At 45.6% G+C, this 22,071-nt stretch overlaps 4 protein-coding genes across 4 annotated transcripts; all 4 read right to left on the reverse strand.

Annotated features, from left to right (window-relative positions):
* Positions 1–5,277: 5,277 nt before the first annotated feature.
* On the reverse strand, positions 5,278–6,051 carry EPUS_08112 (uncharacterized protein; the record flags this gene model as incomplete). Its single annotated transcript, XM_007802073.1, has 1 exon — positions 5,278–6,051. One exon carries the CDS (start codon positions 6,049–6,051, stop codon positions 5,278–5,280), a length of 774 nt encoding a protein of 257 aa, XP_007800264.1.
* A 3,406-nt stretch (positions 6,052–9,457) lies between these two features.
* Positions 9,458–10,972, reverse strand: EPUS_08113 (uncharacterized protein; the record flags this gene model as incomplete). Its single annotated transcript, XM_007802074.1, has 2 exons — positions 9,458–9,804; positions 9,871–10,972. 2 exons carry the CDS (start codon positions 10,970–10,972, stop codon positions 9,458–9,460), a joined length of 1,449 nt encoding a protein of 482 aa, XP_007800265.1.
* A 4,879-nt stretch (positions 10,973–15,851) lies between these two features.
* EPUS_08114 (uncharacterized protein) lies at positions 15,852–18,226 on the reverse strand (the record flags this gene model as incomplete). The annotated part of the gene is made up of 6 exons (XM_007802075.1): positions 15,852–16,669; positions 16,778–17,101; positions 17,261–17,541; positions 17,662–17,860; positions 17,929–17,961; positions 18,022–18,226. The coding sequence occupies 6 exons, from the start codon at positions 18,224–18,226 to the stop codon at positions 15,852–15,854; spliced, it is 1,860 nt and encodes a 619-aa protein (XP_007800266.1).
* Positions 18,227–19,179: 953 nt separating this feature from the next.
* EPUS_08115 (uncharacterized protein) lies at positions 19,180–20,329 on the reverse strand (the record flags this gene model as incomplete). The annotated part of the gene is made up of 3 exons (XM_007802076.1): positions 19,180–19,412; positions 19,468–19,716; positions 19,810–20,329. 3 exons carry the CDS (start codon positions 20,327–20,329, stop codon positions 19,180–19,182), a joined length of 1,002 nt encoding a protein of 333 aa, XP_007800267.1.
* Between the last annotated feature and the right edge of the window lie 1,742 nt (positions 20,330–22,071).

Raw genomic sequence — 22,071 nt, forward strand, 5'->3', positions numbered from 1 at the left:
CTTGCCTTTAGCTTGTTTCCCTTACGTTAGTTTGCTCAAGCTCTGTTAACGATCTCCCTGATCTTTTCTATATGCTTCTTAATATAAGGGCAGTTCTGTTATTTATGATTTCCTTAATAAGCAAAACATTTTAGCTATTGTAGTAGGCGTTCTTAAGGTAAGGTTATATCTTCTTAAGAGTAGAAGTAACATTTATGTGTTATAGATCTTTAGGATAATTATTGACTAGAGGATAACTAGAACCTTGTTAATAAATAACGATATTATCTAAAGACAACAGGAGTGTTATTTAGTAAGGATTTTTTCTTAAGGAGTTATTGTATAAGAGGTTCAATATTAATGAGATGCTCTTCCTGACTATTAATAGCATCTTGTATAGTATTATATTCCAGAGGAAGAGAAGCAAGAAGCTGTTAGAACATCTAGTGTTATATAGTGAATATTTTGAGTAAGTTATTAGTTACTTTAATACATCTTCCTAAGCGCTAAATCTCTATTTATACATCTTTTATGCTCTTCTTAAGCTTCTTGTGATAGTTAATATACTGCTATAGATAGTATTTATTTATTAATAGTCTTATCTTTATATATTTCTTTCTTAGTATGTCTCACGCTTTCTTTACTAATATATATCCTTTTATAAGCTCTTAATCTTCTTTTCTAATGCAGATATAGATAATATATTATGTCTTTATATTTAGCTTCTCTGCCTTTTTAATAAGTACTTTAGTATATACTAATACTAGTTAGATTTCTTCTGCTTAAAAGTAAAAGATAAGGAGTTTAAACTATTATTTGTAATTAGTATATATAAGGATTAGCATTAATTGTTTCTTTACTATAATATTATCTATTTTAATAATAAAATAGAATAATAATTAGTATAAAATTAAATTAACTAAGATAAAAGAATATATACTTTAATCATTATAAACTTTTAAGCAAAAAAGAAATATATTAATTAATTGCTATTATACTTAGTTAATCCTGATAGAGTCAATTAACTCACAAGCTATAATAAGCTGATTTCCGAGTCTTAGGATAAACTGTGATGTAATTAATACCTCTGCTCTTAAATCTATAGACTTGTAATTCTGTAGCCCTAGAGTATTTAACTCGCTTACGTTTTATAATTAAGTATAACATAACTGTACCTCGCTATAGGAGTAACAGCTCGCTTAGTAATCTTAATTAGGCCTTTACTCACTATTAATGTCTATAGCTATTCTACACCAGGCTCATAACCTGTTGAACAGGTATACAGATTAGGAACAATTCTAAGATATTAAAAAAAGGCTTCTGTAAGTTTTATGCACCAAAATTAATAAAATTATTAAACAGGCAGGATTTAAGAGAAGAAGACCTCTCTATTTCTGTATTTTGATTTAATTCAAATCAGAATATTAATATAGAGAGGCCAAAGAAATTAAGAAGAGATCAGAAAAGAGGAAAACAGACCTTTTAGTACTATAAGGAATGTGAAAAACACGTTTATAAGGAAGGCCACTGCTGGAGTCAGGCGCATAAATAGGATTCTAGATAAAGAAGAGAATATCAAGAAATATTCTCTAAAGTTGTTTCTAGTATAAAAAATCTAATATAGAATTAATAATAAAATAAAGAATTATTAAATACTAATTTTATTTTATTTTTCTAATTTATAAAAACTAAATATTAATAATATAAAATTAAATGTTATTTATTCTTATAGAGAATTTTGAGAGGTATTAAATAATACTGCTTTTAGCTTTATAACATTATTTATTAGCTTTTTATAATAAATAGAAATTAGAAATAAGAAAGAGTTAAAAAGTATTTTCGCTTATGACCTGTTGAATAGTTTAGCTATTAATCTTAAAAAAGCTTTTTCAAAAAGCATATACGTTCTATTATATAAAATATTATTTATAAACGTTTATCTATAATAATAGTCTAGTTATACTTGCAATTATTTTTCTAGATCTAATATCCTTTTACTATTCTTTTTGTTTTGAGCTAAATATTAGTTATATATAAATATAAATAAGATATTTTGATAGAAGATTTCAACGGCTTTTAAATGTTACTAGTCTTTTATTTATAGCTCTAATAACTAGCCTAATGCAGCTAATTTAAATTTTACTCTTATAATTTACTTTTAGTGTTCTTAACGCTAAGGCTGCAGCTAGATCTTAACGAATTCCAGCGTACGAAGATCCTGGACCAGTTCAGAAGGGCCGTTGACCAAGACGTAGAACAACGTCTACAAGGGTCAAGCGGAAATCAAGAAGAGGAAGAGGACAGAATGGAGGAAGAGGACAGAACAGAGGAGGAAGGAGGGTGAAGGAGAGAAAGGAAGAAGGGAGGATTATATAAGTAACGAGAGAAGGTTGACGAGCAGACCTACATAGGCTTTTTAGTCTGGATTAGGTTAATAGAATTTACTACTACTATCCTACATAAATGTCATCCCTAGTTGCCATGTTTAAGGCAATTAGTTGTCAAGAACAGTAAGATAAGAGTTGGCAGTGTATTCTGACTTCTCTATATCAGGATCTCGGTCTATTATCATTATATCTAAACGCCTGTCACTATAAATAGCCTCTTATATTATAACACTAATATCTTTGCCTTTCTTATAAGGATTAATTATATTCTTTTTATAGCGTTGTTATAGCGTACGAAAGACCTAATTCTGACGTGCACTAGTACCTCTTTCTAGCGAATATTTATTACTAAATATTATCTTGCTTTACTTATTCTATGTCTAATCTTTTCGTTCTAAATACTAAGCTAGGCGTTTAGCAGCCAATTAAGGAGTTAATAGAGGTCTCTTTTTGCTGATCCAATTAGTAATGCCCTTATCTTTGAGTATTTGATAAAGGGTACTTCGAGAAACCTTTACCCTAACTTCAAGGGCTAATGCACGATAAGTAATCTTCGGATTCATTTGTATAATGCGTAAAATATTGTGTTTTTGAATGCGATTCAAGATAAGAGGTCGTCCTTTTCAAGGCAAGCTTGTGCCGTTGTGGCGCAATGAATTTTGTACAAGGTTGTCGAAAACGGTGGTTTTGCCGCAATGCAAATTCTCACTTATTTGCTGATTTGTCAGCCCTTGAGCTTTGTACGCTGAAATTTGGCCTCGTTGATATGAAGATAACTCCTTTCCATAGCTTCTGTTAATTTCTAGAGGCGCCAAAGCCCTGCGTTGATTCATGGTTGTTGTTAGCAAAAAGAGTAGAAAAACGCGTGTGTAGAAAAAACGCGGTTTTGGTCGGATACTTTTGTGCGGGGGTGTAAGACGTTCCATCACGGGTGGTAAGCGGGTCTGTGCGTTGCCGTTACTACATAGTACTCTGGTAGGAGCCATATTAAATGTAACCCCCCTCCCCTAGTTAAATTGTTATTCACGACTCTCATACAAATACCTTGTCGCGCTTGTACGAATGACGTCCACCACTGGGGGGCCGTTCAACGCATTCAACCTATTGAGCTTCTTCTATCTCATTCTACAACTGCTCCAATGTCAGGAGTGCCAAGGCATCTTAAGCGACGTGACAATCTAGCGTACGATTAGCATGCGCTTCGCATACGTAAAGCGCTATCAGTAATAGTAACGAAGAATTAAGATAAATCAAAATAATAGCAGATTCTCTGAACATCAAGGCATAGGAAACTGTCCTATCAACCCGGAAGCCTCTATTTCGAAACAGAGTATCAAGCTCTCGAGCTAAGGAATCCTGATGGCCTGATTGCCTGACGCAATTAGTCTGTAAAGTATCACGGGCTCACCGTCAGCTCGAGAAGCTTGAGCCACCAGCCTGCTCAGATCGCACTTACCCACAAGTGTCTTCTGACTCCATGTGCTCATATCGAGCCTCGAACAATCGGTCTTGCTGCGCCCCCACGAGATGTGAAATGCAAGACGTGTAGCCCCTGAGAAGCAACACGCTGCTACCCTCACTCGACCGTCGCTTGATACATCTTGCTTTTGGTCTTGAATCAAGTGTTCACACGGCACACCGCGAGAAGGTGTGAATCCATCCTGCCAGTGATCCAAGAAAATCTGCGGTCTGCGTGGCCGCAGAGGGCGTAAGAGATATCAGTAGAGTTTTCGAGATTAGGCGGCTTCAGAGGTCATCTCCTGTCTACCTGCTTAGCAGGAGAAGGCCCTCTGAAAACTATGCCTAAATTACCATCAATATATGCTTAGTTTCGGCCCAACCGTGATATGATAGTTATACAGAGTCGTGCATCAAAAGTCATTAATATACGCTAAAACTCGAGCGCCCCTAGCACACTAGATGTAAGCTTTAGCGTGACGTAAAACATGCGCAATAGGGGTAGAGTCCTAGAGCTGCCGCTATGACCCCCTTTTTTCTTCGACCTTTAGGGCCCCCTTTAGGTTATTTGATGTGGCTCAGAGATCTGTGTCAGTTAAGCTGTAGCCATTCGCCCCCTGATCATCCTTGTGTCCCTACTGATGGCTAATTCTATTTTAGCCCCAAAAGGGCTAGTCTTCACTCATCCTAGTCAGCGTATATTAATGACTTTTGATGTATGACTCTGTAATCTACATTGAATTATTGTTAGGGTGCTCCAGACCTCCGCCGACCACTGCGCCAAAAGGACAGAATGATCCGAATCTACGGATCATGGAGCACAACCACTTATATAGCTCTTGGCATTCCTAACAATTATGTAGCCATAAACTTATGTTATTTCAAGCGTCATTTTACGAAAATGACGTTCAAATTATGGCTGAATTATCGTCATTTGAGCCTCCTGACAATCCTTAAAAAAATATAACTTCTGCTAAATTACTAAGGACCAATACCGCGTGGTAAGTGTGTCACTGAATGGGCCCACTTCCTTGATTGAGATAGCCTTCCCGCGATTTAAGCTTAAATTGGTATCGTCAACAGCGATACTCCACCGCTGTGGTCTTGTGAGACTGTCCCTGGATCCTTCGAATTCAATACTGATCAAACACTACATCACCACCATGTAACAGGGAAATCTCTGGGCTTCCGGATTTGAAATCTGAGGGGTGTGGAAATGTGTAAGAGCTTTGTGGACACACTTGCTTTAAGAGATTGACTAACGCTACCATCGACGCAGCGAAATTGCACAGTGGAAAAGAACTTGGCTTTCTTTCTGGTATTAAATTACAGCAATAACGAGCGATTTCCTAAGAGTTTTCTGATCCGATTACTTCCCATCTTTCCCTTTCCAAAATCGTCCGTCTATCTCCATACAGCAGAACAACAAGTGTGATGATTCCAGCTATTGAAATCAGTTGTCCGGAACAAAGTCTCTAACTGGGGGAAGAGTAAGAAAGGCTTTCGTGCCCTCAATGTCGGAAGGCTGAACCTCAGGGGGAAATTTGTGGCTCATGACGGAGTCCGGGTTCTTAGATCCGAAGCGGACCGCCCCTCCTTCCGTTAACGCAAACTCGTGCCTCAGGCCCAAGACATGTCCCAACTCATGCAAGAAGACGTTCTTCATAATGCCGAAATTGGTGAAGCCGCCCTGATCCGTTTTGTCGAAACCGAAACTATACACGTGCATCGTATTCAGAGGCTTATTATTGGGGAAGAATGCACTGGCGAGAACGTTGCCTTTGGGTCCACCGTACTCGAGCACAAATGCAGCGTCCTCGAGCTTGGGAACCCATTTGAACGTGACACCTATTTTGTAGCTGTTCCACTCCTCTGCCGCCTCGATGAGCTTCTTAGCCGCGTAGACTGCGTCGGCCGGCGTGGGATAGCCGTGGGCGTAGGTGGCGAAATTGATCACCGAGTTTAGCTTCCAGCGCGGGGTGTGGTCAAAGAATCCCACTAGGATCGAGGCTACCGAGCTGGGATCAGGTAGTTCGGTCACGCAGGTGTAGGAAGGCCCAGTTGGCGTCGGAGAGGCCTTGGACGGTTCAGGAGGGTTTTCGAGGTCTTCTAAGGATAGAGTCGCTAGTTCCGCGTCTCCCAGGGCTTGCTGAACGACTTTGATCGCATCATTTCTCTTTGCGTGCTTCGATTCCGGTTGAACCGTCAACACATCTAACGCCGCCATGGTGATAACAGTGGTATCTGCTGGGATTACAGGTGGTCTTGCGATTGTCCCACACCAATGGCGTGGTGTGTTGGTATCCACAGCGTATAATCGGGAGTCGGATGCGGTACACGAGATGATTTCTTCCGAAATACTCAGTTGTATTGCCAAGGAAAAGCAGACCACTGATGTCGATGTAGAACAACCTTTTTCGGTGGTCGATCACATCATATATATACTGGAGTCCCCGGAGACATATTCAAACTGTTGAGCGCGACACCAACTCTTTCTGGTTGATAGAAAGCCACAGCACGGGAATCTCTATCACAAAACATCATTTTTTCAATATCAGTGAGTTGCCTAACACCTAGCAAGTGCCTAGTTCGATCAGCCAGCCACTTTGAAGACTAGCCATTTCATCGCTGCGAGGTGACAATGTTGGTGGGTGGGAACAGCAGACTTGAATTGTTGGTTAGAACTATTGGTGGCTTTAAGGCTTGCCACGCTCCTACAACTATACGTTCTCGTTAATGTACAAAGTTACAAATTGGGGGTCCACTGCCGACTTGTCACCTTAAGACTGAAATTTCCAGCCATATGCCTGCATTCCGTACAAGTAGAAGCCCTTGAACCCTGTATAGCTTGGGTATTTTGATATAATGTTTTTGTTCGTGTGTTTCATAAATGACATTAGCTTGAGCTCGACACTAAAGGCACGTAGTCGCTGTATGTTTTCCTTGATTATGATGCAGTGGCCAATTCACCCTTATCTACTCCGTATGTTTACCCACTTGACCAAGTGATCTAATGCAGCACACTATTTTAGCATTTACAAGGCAGTCCTGTCCTGAACAGATTGTGTCAGCGCCACATACTTACGGCTTGAGCCTTGTGGGGGAGAGCTTCACGCGAACCAGCTTTAGCAGAAGAGCCCTGCTGTTAACACGCTGGACTGGTTTTTCCAGTGGCATCAGGCTTAATCAAACAGGTATTGAAGCCTAATGATTCGGAGTTGTATATTAGTCTCTTTTCTGCCAATGGTTCAACTGTGTGAAGGCCAGCGATAATCTTCTAACCTTATATCATTGCTATACTCGAGTATAATGGTTCCAAGAAATATGAGAGATTGGGCAGCTTGAACTAAGATATCGATATCGTCGCAATGCTCCGAACTTGCGGCTGGAGACTAGACCGGAAAGGCGCACAAAGTCGCTAGTTACTCTGTAGTTGAACGGCGTAGCTGGAAGCCAAGACTCGTATAAAAGCCTAGATTTCACAAGCTTTTTTCAGCTTGTGCTTTTGTACTTCTGATGTGGGGCAGCAACTCCAATAAACAAGCAACGATCCCTGCAACTAAATATCTGATGTGCTGTATCAGTAGGCTCCCTTGGGCTGTTACTAAGGACGGAGAAACAGAAAGGGCGTCTTGACGCCTCCGAACCCAATTGAGACTGAATATTGCTAAAGTAGTGCTGAATTTGTGCTCAATTTGGGAACTGAAAATGCTGAAGATCTGACCAAAGAGGGGCTTCAAACTGCGGGCTGGTGCCTTGAAGCTGTGCCACAAGTGCTGCCAAAAAAGGGACACATCAACCACTCAACCAATATCACAGTGCTTGTGGGTTTCAAACCACACCTAATTGATGCATCCCTACTGACTGAAACTGCAAGCAAAGATTAGAAACCGTGGTGTGATTAAGCCGGGAGGCATGTTCCAATTGGGGTTATTTGGATTTCGTCTTGAATTCGTTGCCGGCTATGCCAGAATAGACCACACGCTCAATATGCAAGTTGAAAATTTCTAATTCCCCAAGCAGGATTTCTATCAATTCGTAGACGGTTTCCAGTAAGTCTGAGATGGAGCGAACAAGATTTGAGGTATTTTGATTAGTGTTTGATAGGGCTGTAGTGCGTGGATCCACTTTGCGAATTTGGTGTAATTGGCAACGAATTTCTGCACCGGGCCTCGACCCGGAACAGCGCCTAGCTCGGCAAAGCCATGCCAGTCTCGCGGCTTGGCATCCAGAACTTCACCAACTCTGAGCTACTAGTGAAGTAACCAGGGGAGCACGCAAATCTCTATCCTCGGTGAGACGCCAACTTTCAGATTCCAGACCACGGCCTTAGTACCGGTAACTGGTGGTTTGTCAAATCATCATGGTGACCCGCAGTGACTCGTCAGAAGAGCGCAGTGACCATTGCTTTTCAGCCGTGGCGTTGGGAATATACCCAACCATGACCAAACCGAAGGCTTATGTATCTGGACCAAATGCGAGACCATCTACGCAAGCCCCGTGTGGATTTAATTTGCTTAGGATGAGCAAACCAAATCTGCTGGAGCTCTCGATCAATAATTTCATGAGTATCTGGATCGATTTGCTCCTCAGCCCGGCATTCGAACACAGGGAAATATTGCTGGAGAAGCCCTGCCAGCAGAGCCAACCTTACTTACCACATCTGTCAAACGACAGCTGGATCGTCAAGTCGCGAAACTGTCACAACGGACTTAGATTTGTCATTGCTAAAATAGAGCTGTTTGGTAAGCGTCCAGTGGGTACCTGATCTGAAGGTGCGAAAAGATCCATCGAGCTGATTGAGCCGCAGCGCGAAATGGTATTTCGTTTGTGCAATTCCTCCGCGCATGCTTGTGCCTTGCGCGGGTATAGCCTGTATCAGGGCCGTATAACCAACGCCCGCAATCGCGATAATCTAGTGGAAGGATCCATGCGATGGGTTTCCACCTTTGGAAAGGTCTGTAGCATCCGTTCATGGTACTTGTGCTCATTCATGGCCACGAAGATACCCACCCAGCATACAAATAGTAGCTGCCAAGGGCTGCCCGGAGGCATTAGTAAAGTATGTTGGTGGCTCGGTAACCCGGCCAAGTGTAGTTATAGCAGATTCCCATCGACAGAACTGCTGGCCGTCTTTGCACCAGCAAGATGTGAGTTCAGGCGGGCCACCAATTCTTTCTGTTGGTGAGAGAGGGCGAATATCAAACAAGTCCACGACTTACGACGTAGGCTGCCGCGCGGATTAACAAGGCTATTCTGCTAAGCGGTGGAGCAATGCAAGCTTATCATCAACAAATACGAGACCGGTAGATCAGCTATCTTGTCTAACTAGGCACGAAAGCGGCAAAGGAGGCGCCTGTTTCATCATGGGTAGATACTCCGTAGTAAGCGATTCTTGTTATCAAGTGCCAGGGAACTTTATCTCCAAACACGACATCATTTGATTGATTGATCGATCCCGGAATCTACCGACTCAGACCAACTATGGCACCATTGTCGTTTTCAAGGGTGGGGCCAATACGCTCGCGCCACGGCCGCGCATCGTAGCTCGTTACTCTCGAAAAGTGCTGGACTAGGCGTGTCAAGATATACGAGGCTATGGTAAACGCAAACCTTCCTGGTTTCGAGGTCAATTAGTTGGCGAAAACCCCCTTTGAGAATGAAGTCCGTGCCGACGCAAGGACGAGATAGATAGATGATAGATAGTACTCACGACCAGGGCAGACTCTTGGACCGCGGCTGAAGGGCGCGAAGCCGAGTGGATGTGCCCGCAGCTTTTCCCATCGCTCCGGGGCAAATGCATCGCAATCTTCCCCAAAGGCGTCGCTCATGCGATGACTGGCCCATGTCGAGAAAACAACTTGAACACCTTTCTCCACAAAGATTTTGGAGCTGCCGTCCAGCCCTCCCCCACGGGGTAAGAAGGTATTCTTGTTAGCAGTCCTGTGGTTGAACGGAATAGGAGGAAAGAGTCTCAGCACTATACGTATCAGCCATGGTTCCATGATGGATTCGTTCAGAAGTTTTCATCAAGTCGCTCCCATACCTTCATTAAAAACCTGCTGCATATATGTCAATTGCTTGAGTTGGTCGTACGTTGGGCGCTCGTGCCCGACATTGTCTATTATGCTGGCGCGCAATTTCTGCATTACTCGAGCGTTCCGTGCCAATAGAAAGAAAGTTGTCGAAAGCAGGCCTGCTATAGTGTCTACGCCGGCAAGCAGGGCACTCACCGACTGGTCGACTATTAATGGAACATCGTCAATTTCTTTGCTCAGGCCTCGCACGAACGTATATGGTTGCTGTTGACCACTAGATAGCTTAAGGTCTGAATTGCGCTCCTTCTGTGCGTCGTAGACTGCCTGGATGGCAGACGCTTCACTAAAATTGCGGAGACGTTGGGAAGCCCTCAGAAAAGCACCTCTGTCATAGAAGTGCCGCAGAGGGCCAATGAATGCATCTCGCGTAATTGTTTCCTTGACGCATTCTAAGTCTTCCATAATCTGCTTCTCTTCCGGTGTCTGATCAGAACTCAACGCATTCACAGGCTTGCCGACGGTGAAGGCGAAAGTAGTATCGAGACCTAAGTTGTAGAAGAGAGCATGAATGTCGAATGGCTGGCCATTGTCCGGTACCTTTTTGATGAAATTCTGTACATGCCGCTCAAGGTCGTCGAAATCACATATCAACCGGTTGTTGGAGAACTGCTTGCGATAAAGCTTTCTAGTGTCCTTCCATCGCTGTCCATCAACTGCAAAGATTCCTCGAGGGGCGGGCGCTTCGAAAAGATGCGCTCTCGTGGAGGAGCTATCGTAGTCGGCAAAGGCGGCAGAGAGGATATGGTCGATGTTGGCATGGTCGCAGGTAAAGAGCACATTCTGACCGAGAATTTTGGTAGAATATGTGTTGCCGTACTTTTCAAAGAGCTGGTTGGTGTAGTCAAGTGACGTCTTCCTTCGGAAATTCCGCCCGAGAGTGATGGCTTTGAAGACACCGGTGTGACAATCCAACCATGATCCCTCATGAGGCGCATCTTGGCAGTCATTCAGCTTGGAGAAATGGTATAGCTGATACCGCCAGTGGCATCTACTGAGAATAAAATAGGCCAAAGCCAAGAGAGGTGGCAGGATGACCCAACGATCCAGCATCTTGGTTCCTGAGCCAGAGATTGAGTCTTCCACCTACACAATTTTAACTCCGAGAGCTGTATTCGATGAGAAGGCAAGACAACCAATGGCTGACTGGTGACTGGTGACTGGCGACTGGTGACTGGTGACTGGTGACTGGCGACTGGTGACTGGTGACTGGTGACTGGTGACTGGTGACTGGTGACTGGTGAGACTGGTTGGTGACTGGTGACTGGTTGTGTATTTCCGGGTGCCAACGCTTTGAATATAACTGAAGCAGTAGATGCTGCATGTTTGCCGCTTGGTGACCAAGTTGCCTGCATGGATGTCGGATTCCACAACATGATGCAGCATGGTCGCCCGAAGTAATTAGTTGCATTTTCACCAACTTAGCTCAAAGTCCATCGGATCCCGCTATGAAGCCTTGGCAGCATAGTCGGTTCGAATGGCATACTATTGATTGGTCGCATCTCGACCTCCAGGCCACCATACTACAGTTAGCATCCTTGGACACTCCTCCGGCACAATACAGATTTCTGTTTCGATTGCCAGCAGTTTCAGATTATGCCTGCTACCCAGACCAGTGAGGAGGACCTCTGGTGTGGGTGGCATCCATCGAGGACCTATGAGAGGAGAACAGACAATCGAAAGCGCCTCGGCATGTGTCACATGGGTGCCTGTAGGATTCGAGGAACATCATTGCTTACACTTGAATCGAGCAGGGATAGCAGACAACATCCCTGTAAACGCAGACGTCATCCCTGTGAACGACTCCACCAGGGGGTGTCTGAATTCATTTGACACTATTTGCGCCGAAATTTAGCCGAATCAGTTAACAATTCAACCACTCGTTTTCTACACAAAGTTACTCAATCAATTCAGCAAGATGAGTCCTCCTGCTACTCCGAATACGGCTATAAAGCACAGAGAAGCTGATACTGTGCGAAAATCCCGGTTTTTTGAAGCATTTGATTCTCGAATAGACTCTAAAGAATCTCTTCGCTCTTTTGCTGCCAAACATGGCATTAGCCACCAAACTGCTGCTAATTGGCTCAAGAAACGTCAGATTCAAGGATCTCCGGCTTATCGAAGGACCTGAAAGCTCTTAAAGCGTCTAGGGCGCCCCTCAAATCTCATAAAGGAGCAAATTTACGGCCTTCTTTCTCCTTCGAATCCTGTTCGAAATCAGCATTATGAGCATCAAATTCAGCATTTCAATCTTTCTTGCAAGACTCGTACACTTTAACGAAGTCTCTAACAGCATACAAATCACGCACGACGCTATAAATCTGTACGAATCAAACAAGTCTCATTAAATAATAAGAAAAAGCGTAAAGAGTATAAAGCAGTGCATCAAAACAAAAGTATTAATAAATTTTAGGCTAAAATCTATTTTATAGATAAAGTATATATTAATCTTATAGAGGTCTTTCAATAGTATATTCTATAAGAACAAGGTACTTGTTATAAGCTTAAAAATGTATAGAAATTACTTAAGAAAAAGGGAATAAAGCTTTATATTACTGCTTGGATTAATTGGTATTTAAAGGCTAAAAAATTAGAGTTCTATAATAATGAAAACGATTATCTTAAGCCTCTTAAAAGACCTGGCAAACCGCGTAAGAATTAATATGAAATAAATAAGTAATTTGAACAGCGTTTGATTAATTAAGAGGCTACTTTACCTCATGCAGTTAAAATGAAACCCAAGGGTAATTCAATGACTCAAAAATACTGAGCGCCTTCTACCTGCAATGGCTCGAAACTAGAAAAAGTCAATAGTCCATAGATTGCTAAAACGTAAGCTGAGGAGTCTATCTACAGTGCGGCCAGCGCTCTACTCTATATACTCCTCCATCGAACACAAGGGATGCTACTAGTTAACCTGCGCGGAGGATCCGACGGAGTATCTGCAGGGCCAGAAGCGGTAGCTTCCCTCTGGAGGAGATTGTACTTTCCTAAAGGGGTCGTATCAATCTCCGGTTCCATAGTACTCGTACGGGGAGCCACGTGCCGTACGGATGCCTCTATCGGCGGCATAGTAGCTTGACGGCAAGAGTTCCGCGTGCCGTTGTGGATACGCCATCGGCGCTGCCATCCGAGTGCTGCCATCCGAGTGCGTGGCTGGTCCCGTGTATTTCCTGCGCCATGGCAGAGGAGATACTCCATCCATCACACTACCTATCTATATCAGAGCTATTCAAAACGCACGAATCTCTTATGGACAGGATGCTATTCTACAAGAGGATAATGATCCTTCTCATGGTACAAAATCTGAGCTTAACATTGCTAGACAGCTCAAGGATAGCAATTGGATAACTGTACTTGTTCATCCTGCTCAATCGCCTGATTTAAACCCTATGGAAGCTATTTGGGGCATTTTGAAACAGCGAATTCGAAGAAGAAGATGGGATAATCTTGATCAGCTCAAAGAGGTCTTGCAAGACGAATGGAGCAAAATTACAATGCAGGAGGTTCAAGCGCGTATTGCTGAGATGCCTTCTCGATGCAGAACTCTAGCAAATTCGGATGGGAAAGCCATAAGGTCATCGTTGTGGTGAAATGGCGATGATTTTGTACATAGGAGTAACAATTGTCCATTTCGGCTAAATTTCGGCGCAAATAGTGTCAAATGAATTCAGACACCCCCTGGTGACTCGGCCGAACAGTGATAGTATTGCAGCTTTCCAAGGCTTTTATCAGCCAATACTACCATCGCTGCAGACCGTCTTATTCAAATTTGTCAGCTGTGTTACCGTCTTTGGGAAGTGGATGCTCTTGCAGGTTCTACTTTGTATTTCATTTTTTTCTTGGATAGATTGCACAGTAGCTAATACAGAACCAATCTTCTCATCCCTTGTGTTCGAAGCGTCCAAAGCACTCCCTCGAGATGCTGTTACAACACTTACCTGACTTGGAGGTGTCTCTCATTCTCAACACGTTGATGCTGCTTGCCGTAAGCGTACCTCATTACCTGTTCTACAATCTCTTCCTGGCCGGCAAGATACCCGGAGGACTTCCGTGGGCTGGATCGGAAGGTAAAGCAGTCTTCTGGCCATTCAGGTTGGTAGCTGCGGCTCTGAGAGAATTTCCCGGCACCGTGGTGAGTGCTCACACCAAGTTCCGTTTTAAAAATTAAGGGTCTCTGACCTGGCAATCTTTGGAAAGGCCATTTGCTCACAATTGGGCTGCTTGAAAACGCCTGACTGATCAGACACAACCGTGAAACCAGTTCTTGACTCAGGGTAGTGCCTACGTGTTATCCACGTCCTGGATGGACCTATCATAATGCTTCCTCACCAGAATTCGATGGCTCGTTGTGGAGCGCTATCAGCTGAATGCATGAATTGGTGGTGTGTAGCTGTCTAGAAATCTAAGATGCAAAAGTTCGCATGAATAGCTCCCTGGGCGCCAAAGCCCTTCGGCCGGAAAGCCCCACATCGTGGCTCAGCCATGCAGTTAGTCAAGTTCCTGGACGCTGTTCCCCTCCAATCCGACAAAACTCAGCTGGATTACTACTATGTTGTGATCGACAAGCTTGTTGTCAGCAACCCGCTCTATGAAAGTTTGTGCTCGAGGTTTATGCAGCGCCAGCACGCATCCGCCGACTGCGAATTTACCGGTATGCGAGAAGAACTTCAGCACTCGTGGGGTTAGGCTGTGGACCTTGTTGATACCAATGGGTGGAAGTCTACATGTCTCTTCCCAGCGATGAAGAAATCTGTCACTACTGGAGCTATCAGAATCTGGGTAGCTATCCACAATGTAAGAGCTTCTGATAAGATGTTAGATTCATGTCCATCTGCTCATAACTAACCTGCCCCAGGTCGCGACCAGAGTTACTCGGCGACCATCTCATCCTACACCCAGTGGTTCCTTCCAGCTGCTATAACCATTAGAATGCCCCCTCACTTCGTCCGACCGCTCCTGGGGCGTATTTTCAGACCGATACTGCAACGACACCTTTAACCCGTGGTCCTTGGTTCATCCACGTTGGTGGATTGACAGCGAACCTAGCAGGATGGCACTGGGTAAGCTTTCCGTTAGAGGCTCCGAGCAGCCTTGAACAGCCTGGCCAAATTCTCGGGCGAAACTGTTGATCTGACTCATGGAACAATTGGACTGGCCTGAGGGTAGTGTCCTGCAGTATTCTTGCACGTCAAAATTCCAGAAAACAGAGGGCCAGATTACGATTGTGGGACTGAGCAATGATCAACCGAGCTGTTCCTAGATTTCGTTCGCTGAAGGAGGAGAATCGCCTTCTCTACCCCCGTTCCGCTCCCTTTCGCAGTCGAAATCAATGCTCGCGTGTTTATAATTGCCGAAACAGTTGCTGAAACAGACGGGTCTCCACCGGATTTCGGCCCAATGTCGCCCGGCTATTCGAGTGTTCACGATGTTGATTCTGCCAACCCAGATACGGACCATGTAGCATCTTCTTTCTCCGTGGAGGGTTCCGGAGTCATGCAAACGCATTCGAAGGGAGAAGGGATAGACTCACGAGCCGGAAATATGGTTCCCGCTCATTCATTATTTGAGTGAGAGGAACGTCCATGCTCGTGCGAGGGCACCTGATTGGTACTTAGCATGGGCCTGATCATTCCTGAGACGGGATCAAGGCGCTGACGATATCCAATATTGCCGTGCTGCCCTTCTGCGAGCAATATTTGAGGAAAAAAGGCAGCTACCATTGTAAGCAGCCGTTGTTCCTGGTGTTGAACGTTCCCAGATCTATCTACAGCACCTTTCGAGGCTTCTTGATGACAGAGTTGATGAAAAACTATTGAAGCGGACTGAAGGCAGGCGGAGTCAAGCCTAAGCCATACTCAGCCAAACTCAGCCAAACTCAAGTATCTTCGAGTCATATAGATAAATCATGTATAACTTCTCCTGGTAGGTGCTATCTGCATTGCTCGGCTCCGTTCTTGATAAGATCAGCACCCTTCTCCGCAATCGCGAACACCGTCCCAGCAAGATTGGCCCCAACAATGACGCTCATGACACTGGCATCCACGACGCGCAGCCCCTCGACACCATAGACCCTCAACTGCTCATCGACCACACCTCCCAGCTCCAACGGCATCATGGCGCAGGTGCCAGTGGGGTGCATCGCGGTTGGCTCCGTGTTCCGCCGCATGTACGCCACCCAGTCCTCTCGAGCCGTCACATTCAAGCCGGGTGATGTTTCGACGGGGTCGAACTGCGCCAGGAGTGGCGACTCTACGTTGATGCGGCGATGGAACCGCGCCAGCTCCAACATGATGTCGAAATCGACCGGGTTACTGTAGGTGCGGTAGTCGACAATGGGCTCGGACTCGGGAGCTGAGGTGTTGATGTTGACGGTGCCGAGACTCAGCGGATGTTCGTAGGTGAAGTAGTTGACGGGTTCATCACCCGAGAAGTAGTGGCTGTAGAAGACGTTGTTGCTGCGTCGAATTGCTTCGGCCAGGCTGACCAGCCGCGCCTGGTATCCTGCGATCACGGTCGGATCTGAGCCGGTCGGGAGGTAGTCTGCGGCATTCTGTGCGTCGACCTTAGCAGCAATAGATTCGTATGCCTCGGGCGCTACCACTGGCAGTCCAAGCCATGCACCGGTGTTCCAGAGTGCACGAGACCATGGCCCAGTCCGATTCGCGGCCCACAATTCGTCTGCCCATGTGATGAAATCCGGGTCATCAAAATCATCCCGTCGGTTGGGACGGGTGGAATAGTTCCGGACTGCGTAGTAGAGTTAGCTTCCACGAAAATGGCATGAACTTCTGCGTGCCAACTTGCATTGAATCTCAAAATGGAGAGCGGTGTGGTCTTGGAAGTTCTGCCCGACACCGGGAAGCTCGATCTTGGTTTCGATCCTAGCGCTCTCCAACAGCTTACGAGGACGGATACCACTCAGCTGCAGTAGCTGTGGGCTGTGGATAGTACCTGCGGAAAGAATTATCTCCTTGTTCGCCTTCACCGTGGTAAATTCGTCATCTCCACCGTCTGCTTGGCTAGGTCGGAACACGACGCCGGTGGCTTTGTTTCCATCGAGCTCGATCTTGGTAACCTTTGACTCGGTGATGAGGTGATAGTTTGCTCGGTTCAGACCGTCCCAGTGTCCCGTTCGAGAATACGACCTGTTGAGGGAACCTTCAGCGTCCACTACAATTTCTAAGTGAGTAAAATGTTTCGTTCAGTGTTACAAGGATTCTTGGGGTTATTCTGAATCGTGTTTCTGGTGCTAGAATACCAGAAACGCGCTCGATTAGGCAATTTGTGCGCGCAATTTGAGCCAAAAGCAGAAAGGGAGTATATCTGGAAGCTGCTCACTGTATGTCGGGTACCAGTAGACGCCTGTCTGGCCTGCTCCACTGTCCTCAGGAACGCCAACACCTGGCAGCTTTGTGAACACCTCAAATTGGTATTCTGCGAACAGTGAATTAGCATTATCTCCGAATGCAGCCACACTTGTTCTTCTCACTAATTCCCGGCCATTGGAACGACGGCCATCCTGCGTATAATCTAGAGGTGGTGCCCCAATAAGATTCATCGTACTTGATGCCGGGCATTTGGTCTGCAGCTTCTTTGGGTGGTGGTTGGAAATGCAAACCCTAAAGACCAGATGTCAACAATACCGTCACTCAGTATTGAAGAAGTGACTCGCCTTTATGAAGTACGGCAGGACTCCATCCCAAGACCAAGTAGAGCTGCCGCCGAAAAAGCTGCCCCACCTATCATAGTCATCCGTCGTGCCCCGAACACACTGCATGCCGTTGAGAGCAGAACCGCCGCCAGTGACACTTGCTATGATGACGGCTGATTCCCGGTTTTCCAGCTCCGTGTTTGGAGCGGAGGTAATGTTGTAAAGCCACCAAGGCTCGGCGTTCCATGACACCCGGTCACGAACATTGTTGATTTCATCCGAGTCAGCTAGAGCGCAATTGGTCAACGTACCTGGATCTGGAACCGAGAAGGGCCTGTGAATGAAAATTGCTTACCAAGCTCGCCATTCTCAATCACAAGTACTGTAGCTAAGATAGAAGATTAGTACGGAGGCTGATGGTGCCGGGTTCGCGTTGGTCCTGACTTACTCTTGCCATCTTCGCTCAGTCTATCTCCAACAGTCAAGCCTGCTGTACCCCCGCCTATGATCACATAGTCGTAGGACCCGCTGAGAGCTTCTGGCCCGTCCAAAGCTCGTGTATATATCGTTGGGACATGGAGGGTTGCTGCTGGTGAACAGCTCAGGAGTGCCGCAAGTGTAGCCAGAAAGCCAAGCTGAGAGGGTAGAACCATGCTGATCGTTGAAAGAGAGCCGCAGATTCCTTTATTGCAGCTTACCACTATGGTGGTGTCGTTGTGAGCAAGAGGGAAACAAGTCCGACTTATGTAGAGATGCTGAGGCGCGCGGCGGCATCCTTTCAGCGGGACTAAGATTCAGCTCGCCCCGGACTTGCTGTTGTTCTTGGCTTCTTCGTCTACATAACGTCCGAGCGTCATCTGGATGGGACAGGTTGACCGGCCCGGTGGTCAGCAGGATAGAATCCTTCGGCCCTGGCAACGCTCGCATGTCCAATATAAGGAGAAGTAACACATTCAGTGACACGGAATAAAATAAATTCAAAAAGATATTAACGAATTAAAGAATCTATTATTTTTCAAAAGAGAAATTTGCCATTTATACATCTGAAGCTGAAGATGACACTCTGATCTCTGAAGACAGAGCTCTTTGAGAGAGAGAACAACTGTTACACCGCAACCTAACCGAACGAACTAACCAGAGCTACACAGGCGCCAAGCCTGCGAGCCCTGACTAGATATGAGAACTCGCGAGCTTACACATTCTGAGTACCAGGCCGCCAGACCTTCGCGTAGAACTGACAGAAAAATTTAGAGACGACAGACGCGGGCAAGTTATGGCTCGTTAATCATAGCCAGGGGCTCAGCAGTGGGACTGAGTATGGGTGAAGTGAGGCTGAGGCCTGTGGGCAGTACCGGGATGGTAGGTGGACAACTTCGGACTCGAGTGACGCTGCGGCCTGAGCAGAGGCTTAGCCGAAGTTGAGCCGGGTGACTAATTACTGAGTAAGGCAGCAAACCCAGCCAACCCAACAGGGTGCTAAGGCGCGGTCAAGATTCGGGTTCTAAAGTTACTTACAACATGCTTGTCTTTCAGAGCACTGCTGAGAATTCTTTCTACACCACAGGCTTGTCCTAGTCGCTAGGTTGCGACATCCATGATTAAGATGCTAGTGGCACGCATCCTTCTCAATTACCATATGAAATTCGTAACGGCGAAACCCAAGATCATCCTTGTCACCATCCAGGTGCCCATCCTCGTTCCCATCCAGATCCACCCCCTCGTCCACTTCCTGGTCTAACCCCCGGCCCTCTTCCGCGGCCACCTCCTCGTCCACTTCCCTCCTCCACTCCAGGTCCGGTCCATGGCCCCCTTCCGCGCCTACCTTCTCGTCCACCACCTCTGCCTCCTCCAGATACCCCTTCAAATCCTCCCTCAGATCCCCCTCCCCGCCCACCTCCAGGCCCGCCTGCTGCTCTATCCTCTTCGCGTAAAAAGTAAGCTGGTAGAGGATCGAGATCAAAAGCCAGAGAGTATGCAGTCGCCAGTCTGTTCGCTTCAAAGTACTTCCCCTGATCATGATACGTCTGGAATTGATAGTAAGATCGGAACAAGGCAAGGGCAGGTAGCCAATTGACATAGAAGACAAATATTTCCGCCTCATCGGGCGTCGCTGTGGCAGTCACTATTCGGCATATTGCTTGATCTGTAGAAGATGAAAACGAAAGAGGTTAGTCACTTGTATTTAGAGAAATGACAGTACGGGATATTGGATACAAGTGGGCAATTAGACACGCACCTAGATCCTGGTATAGATCGGCATTTTCGGGCGGGCTCACTCGCTTTCTATCTCGGTGGTAGATTGACCATAGATTTCTTACACGTTCTATTTGATCGAAATGTAAAAGGAGAGCAAGTTCTTTTTGTGTCTTATTTGAGGCCCGCCATTGTAGCCACTGTTGCTGTATACGCTGTTCTACAAGCAGAGCTTCCTGCCGTTTTGCCTCTCGCCGTACGCGTTGTTCTTCGTGCTGCTCTTGGTCTACATGTTGCTGGGTTTGCTGCAAGGGTTGCAGAGGTTGCAGGGGTTCTTGTGGCGGCGGTGGTTGCCGGGGTTGCCGGGGTTCCTGTGGTGGTGGTCGCAGTGGTGGCGGTGTTTGCTGTCGTTGTTGTCGTGGTTGCTGTTGCTGTCCGGGTTCTTGTGGTGGTGGTAGTGGTGGTGGTCGCAGTAGTGGCAGTGTTTGTTGCTGCTGCTGATGTTGTTGTTGTCGTCGTAGTGGTTGTTGCTGCCGACGCTGCTGCTGTTGTTGTTGATTCATAGCTTGCCAAATGCTTATTTACGGTTTAATCTGTGATATGGTTTCAAGTCAAGCCTTGACTCGAAGAATAGTGATCAACTTGATAATTGGAGCTAAAGAAAACTCCAAAAATCAGGGGATATATGATAAAATGTTGTAATGTCTTGTAGCAAGGATATCACTGAGACACCATGATCATATTCACTGCAGACTGATGTTTGGAAAGTGTATCAAGAAACAAGCAGATGCAGGTTCTACATATTAACATCACTTGATGCGTAGAATGCAACAGAAGGGAGCAATGGAGTCAAATGGGACGGGAGAAAGATTTAGTTCGGAGAGTAAAGAAGATAGCAAGAGTCTTTTAAGACTGAATCAGACCACATTGTACGTACATTTACAGGATCAAGCGACAGGAGGCGACTTGAGGACTTGACAATCTTTGCAATTTCACTCATATATCAGCAGGTGAAAAAGGAATAAGGATCAGTGATAACAGATCTCAACCTTTCATACACCTCACATATAAAAGCTAGTACTAGACAATTCGAGTATGTTGGTCAACGGTGATCAAAGGAAGTGCTTGGGTGAGAATGAATGACAAGGAACACTCTAAAGAGCGGTGCCAGAGGTTGAAAGGATAAAGTATAAAAACAAGTTGCCACATTGACGGTTTCGTGTCTGGAAAAGGTGGAAGACGCGGGAAAAACAGTGCAGCGAGGCGGACAGCTTGTGTTATGCACGCCGACCTCACACATTGATACTGGTGGGCGATGATGGTGACAGGGGACTGCATTCTGCACTTCCGACCGTCAAGTGTTGGCACATGGGTGGGTGATGGAGCTCCGCTGCTGGCCTGCCGCGTAAATATTTAACAAGCAGAATTGATATAATGACACCCGCTCTTGATGCCCAATTTCAAGGTCTATTCACCATTCTCCTGCTTTCTCAGTCCGGGTGGGTGAAAAGGAAGTGTAAATTATTTCAGACTGACTGAAGCGCTGATCCCCTAAGCGGTATGCTACTCTCCGGGAATGGAAGTCTCCACTATGATCATCAACGTACGTCCCGTAATGACCTCGTCTCTAAAGGCACGACTATGACTGCAGGCCGTAGTGACTACGTTCCAGTTATGCCTTCAACACCACCTATTTGTGTCCACCTATCATTCTTCTTCAATGCCTGCGGTTGACCAGCTTCATTGAATCTCCCATCAACGCCCAACTAACGCCCTCGGTAATGCCCATTTCAAAACCTCCTTTCAACGGCATCCAAAAAACCCCCAGTAAGGCCCATGTTTTATCCTAGTATCAATACCTAGTTACTAGATACATGCACATTAACTCTCAAATGCATAAGGCAAAAGCTGATAACAGCAACAATAATGGTGATAGTAAGGAACACCAAAGCAGCATACACGCCGTAGTAGCATTCCATCTTGAGGGTCTGAATCTAACGTTTGGACCAGCTAATTGACAAAGATTGCTTGAAGAGGCTGTGCTTCTGCGATACATGAGAACAGATATATTGGTGGGCTTTCAAGTCCATATGGCGGCGAGTTAGCCTAGTGACAAATCAAGCTGTACGAATCCGTTCAGTCAATTTCTTCTGACTTCAACACCTGAAATAAAGCAGGTATGTGTCCTTACTCCACTGAGCTCCCTGTCAGCATGGCAAGAGAATGCTTGTATGAATCATGTCTAGGGCACCAAGGGAGAAGAAAGGCGTCGGGCTTGGGAAGCTGAGGCACACAAGATAGAGGA

The sequence above is a fragment of the Endocarpon pusillum genome (genome assembly GCF_000464535.1).
Source record: "Endocarpon pusillum Z07020 unplaced genomic scaffold scaffold1470, whole genome shotgun sequence".
Taxonomy (NCBI): domain Eukaryota; kingdom Fungi; phylum Ascomycota; class Eurotiomycetes; order Verrucariales; family Verrucariaceae; genus Endocarpon; species Endocarpon pusillum.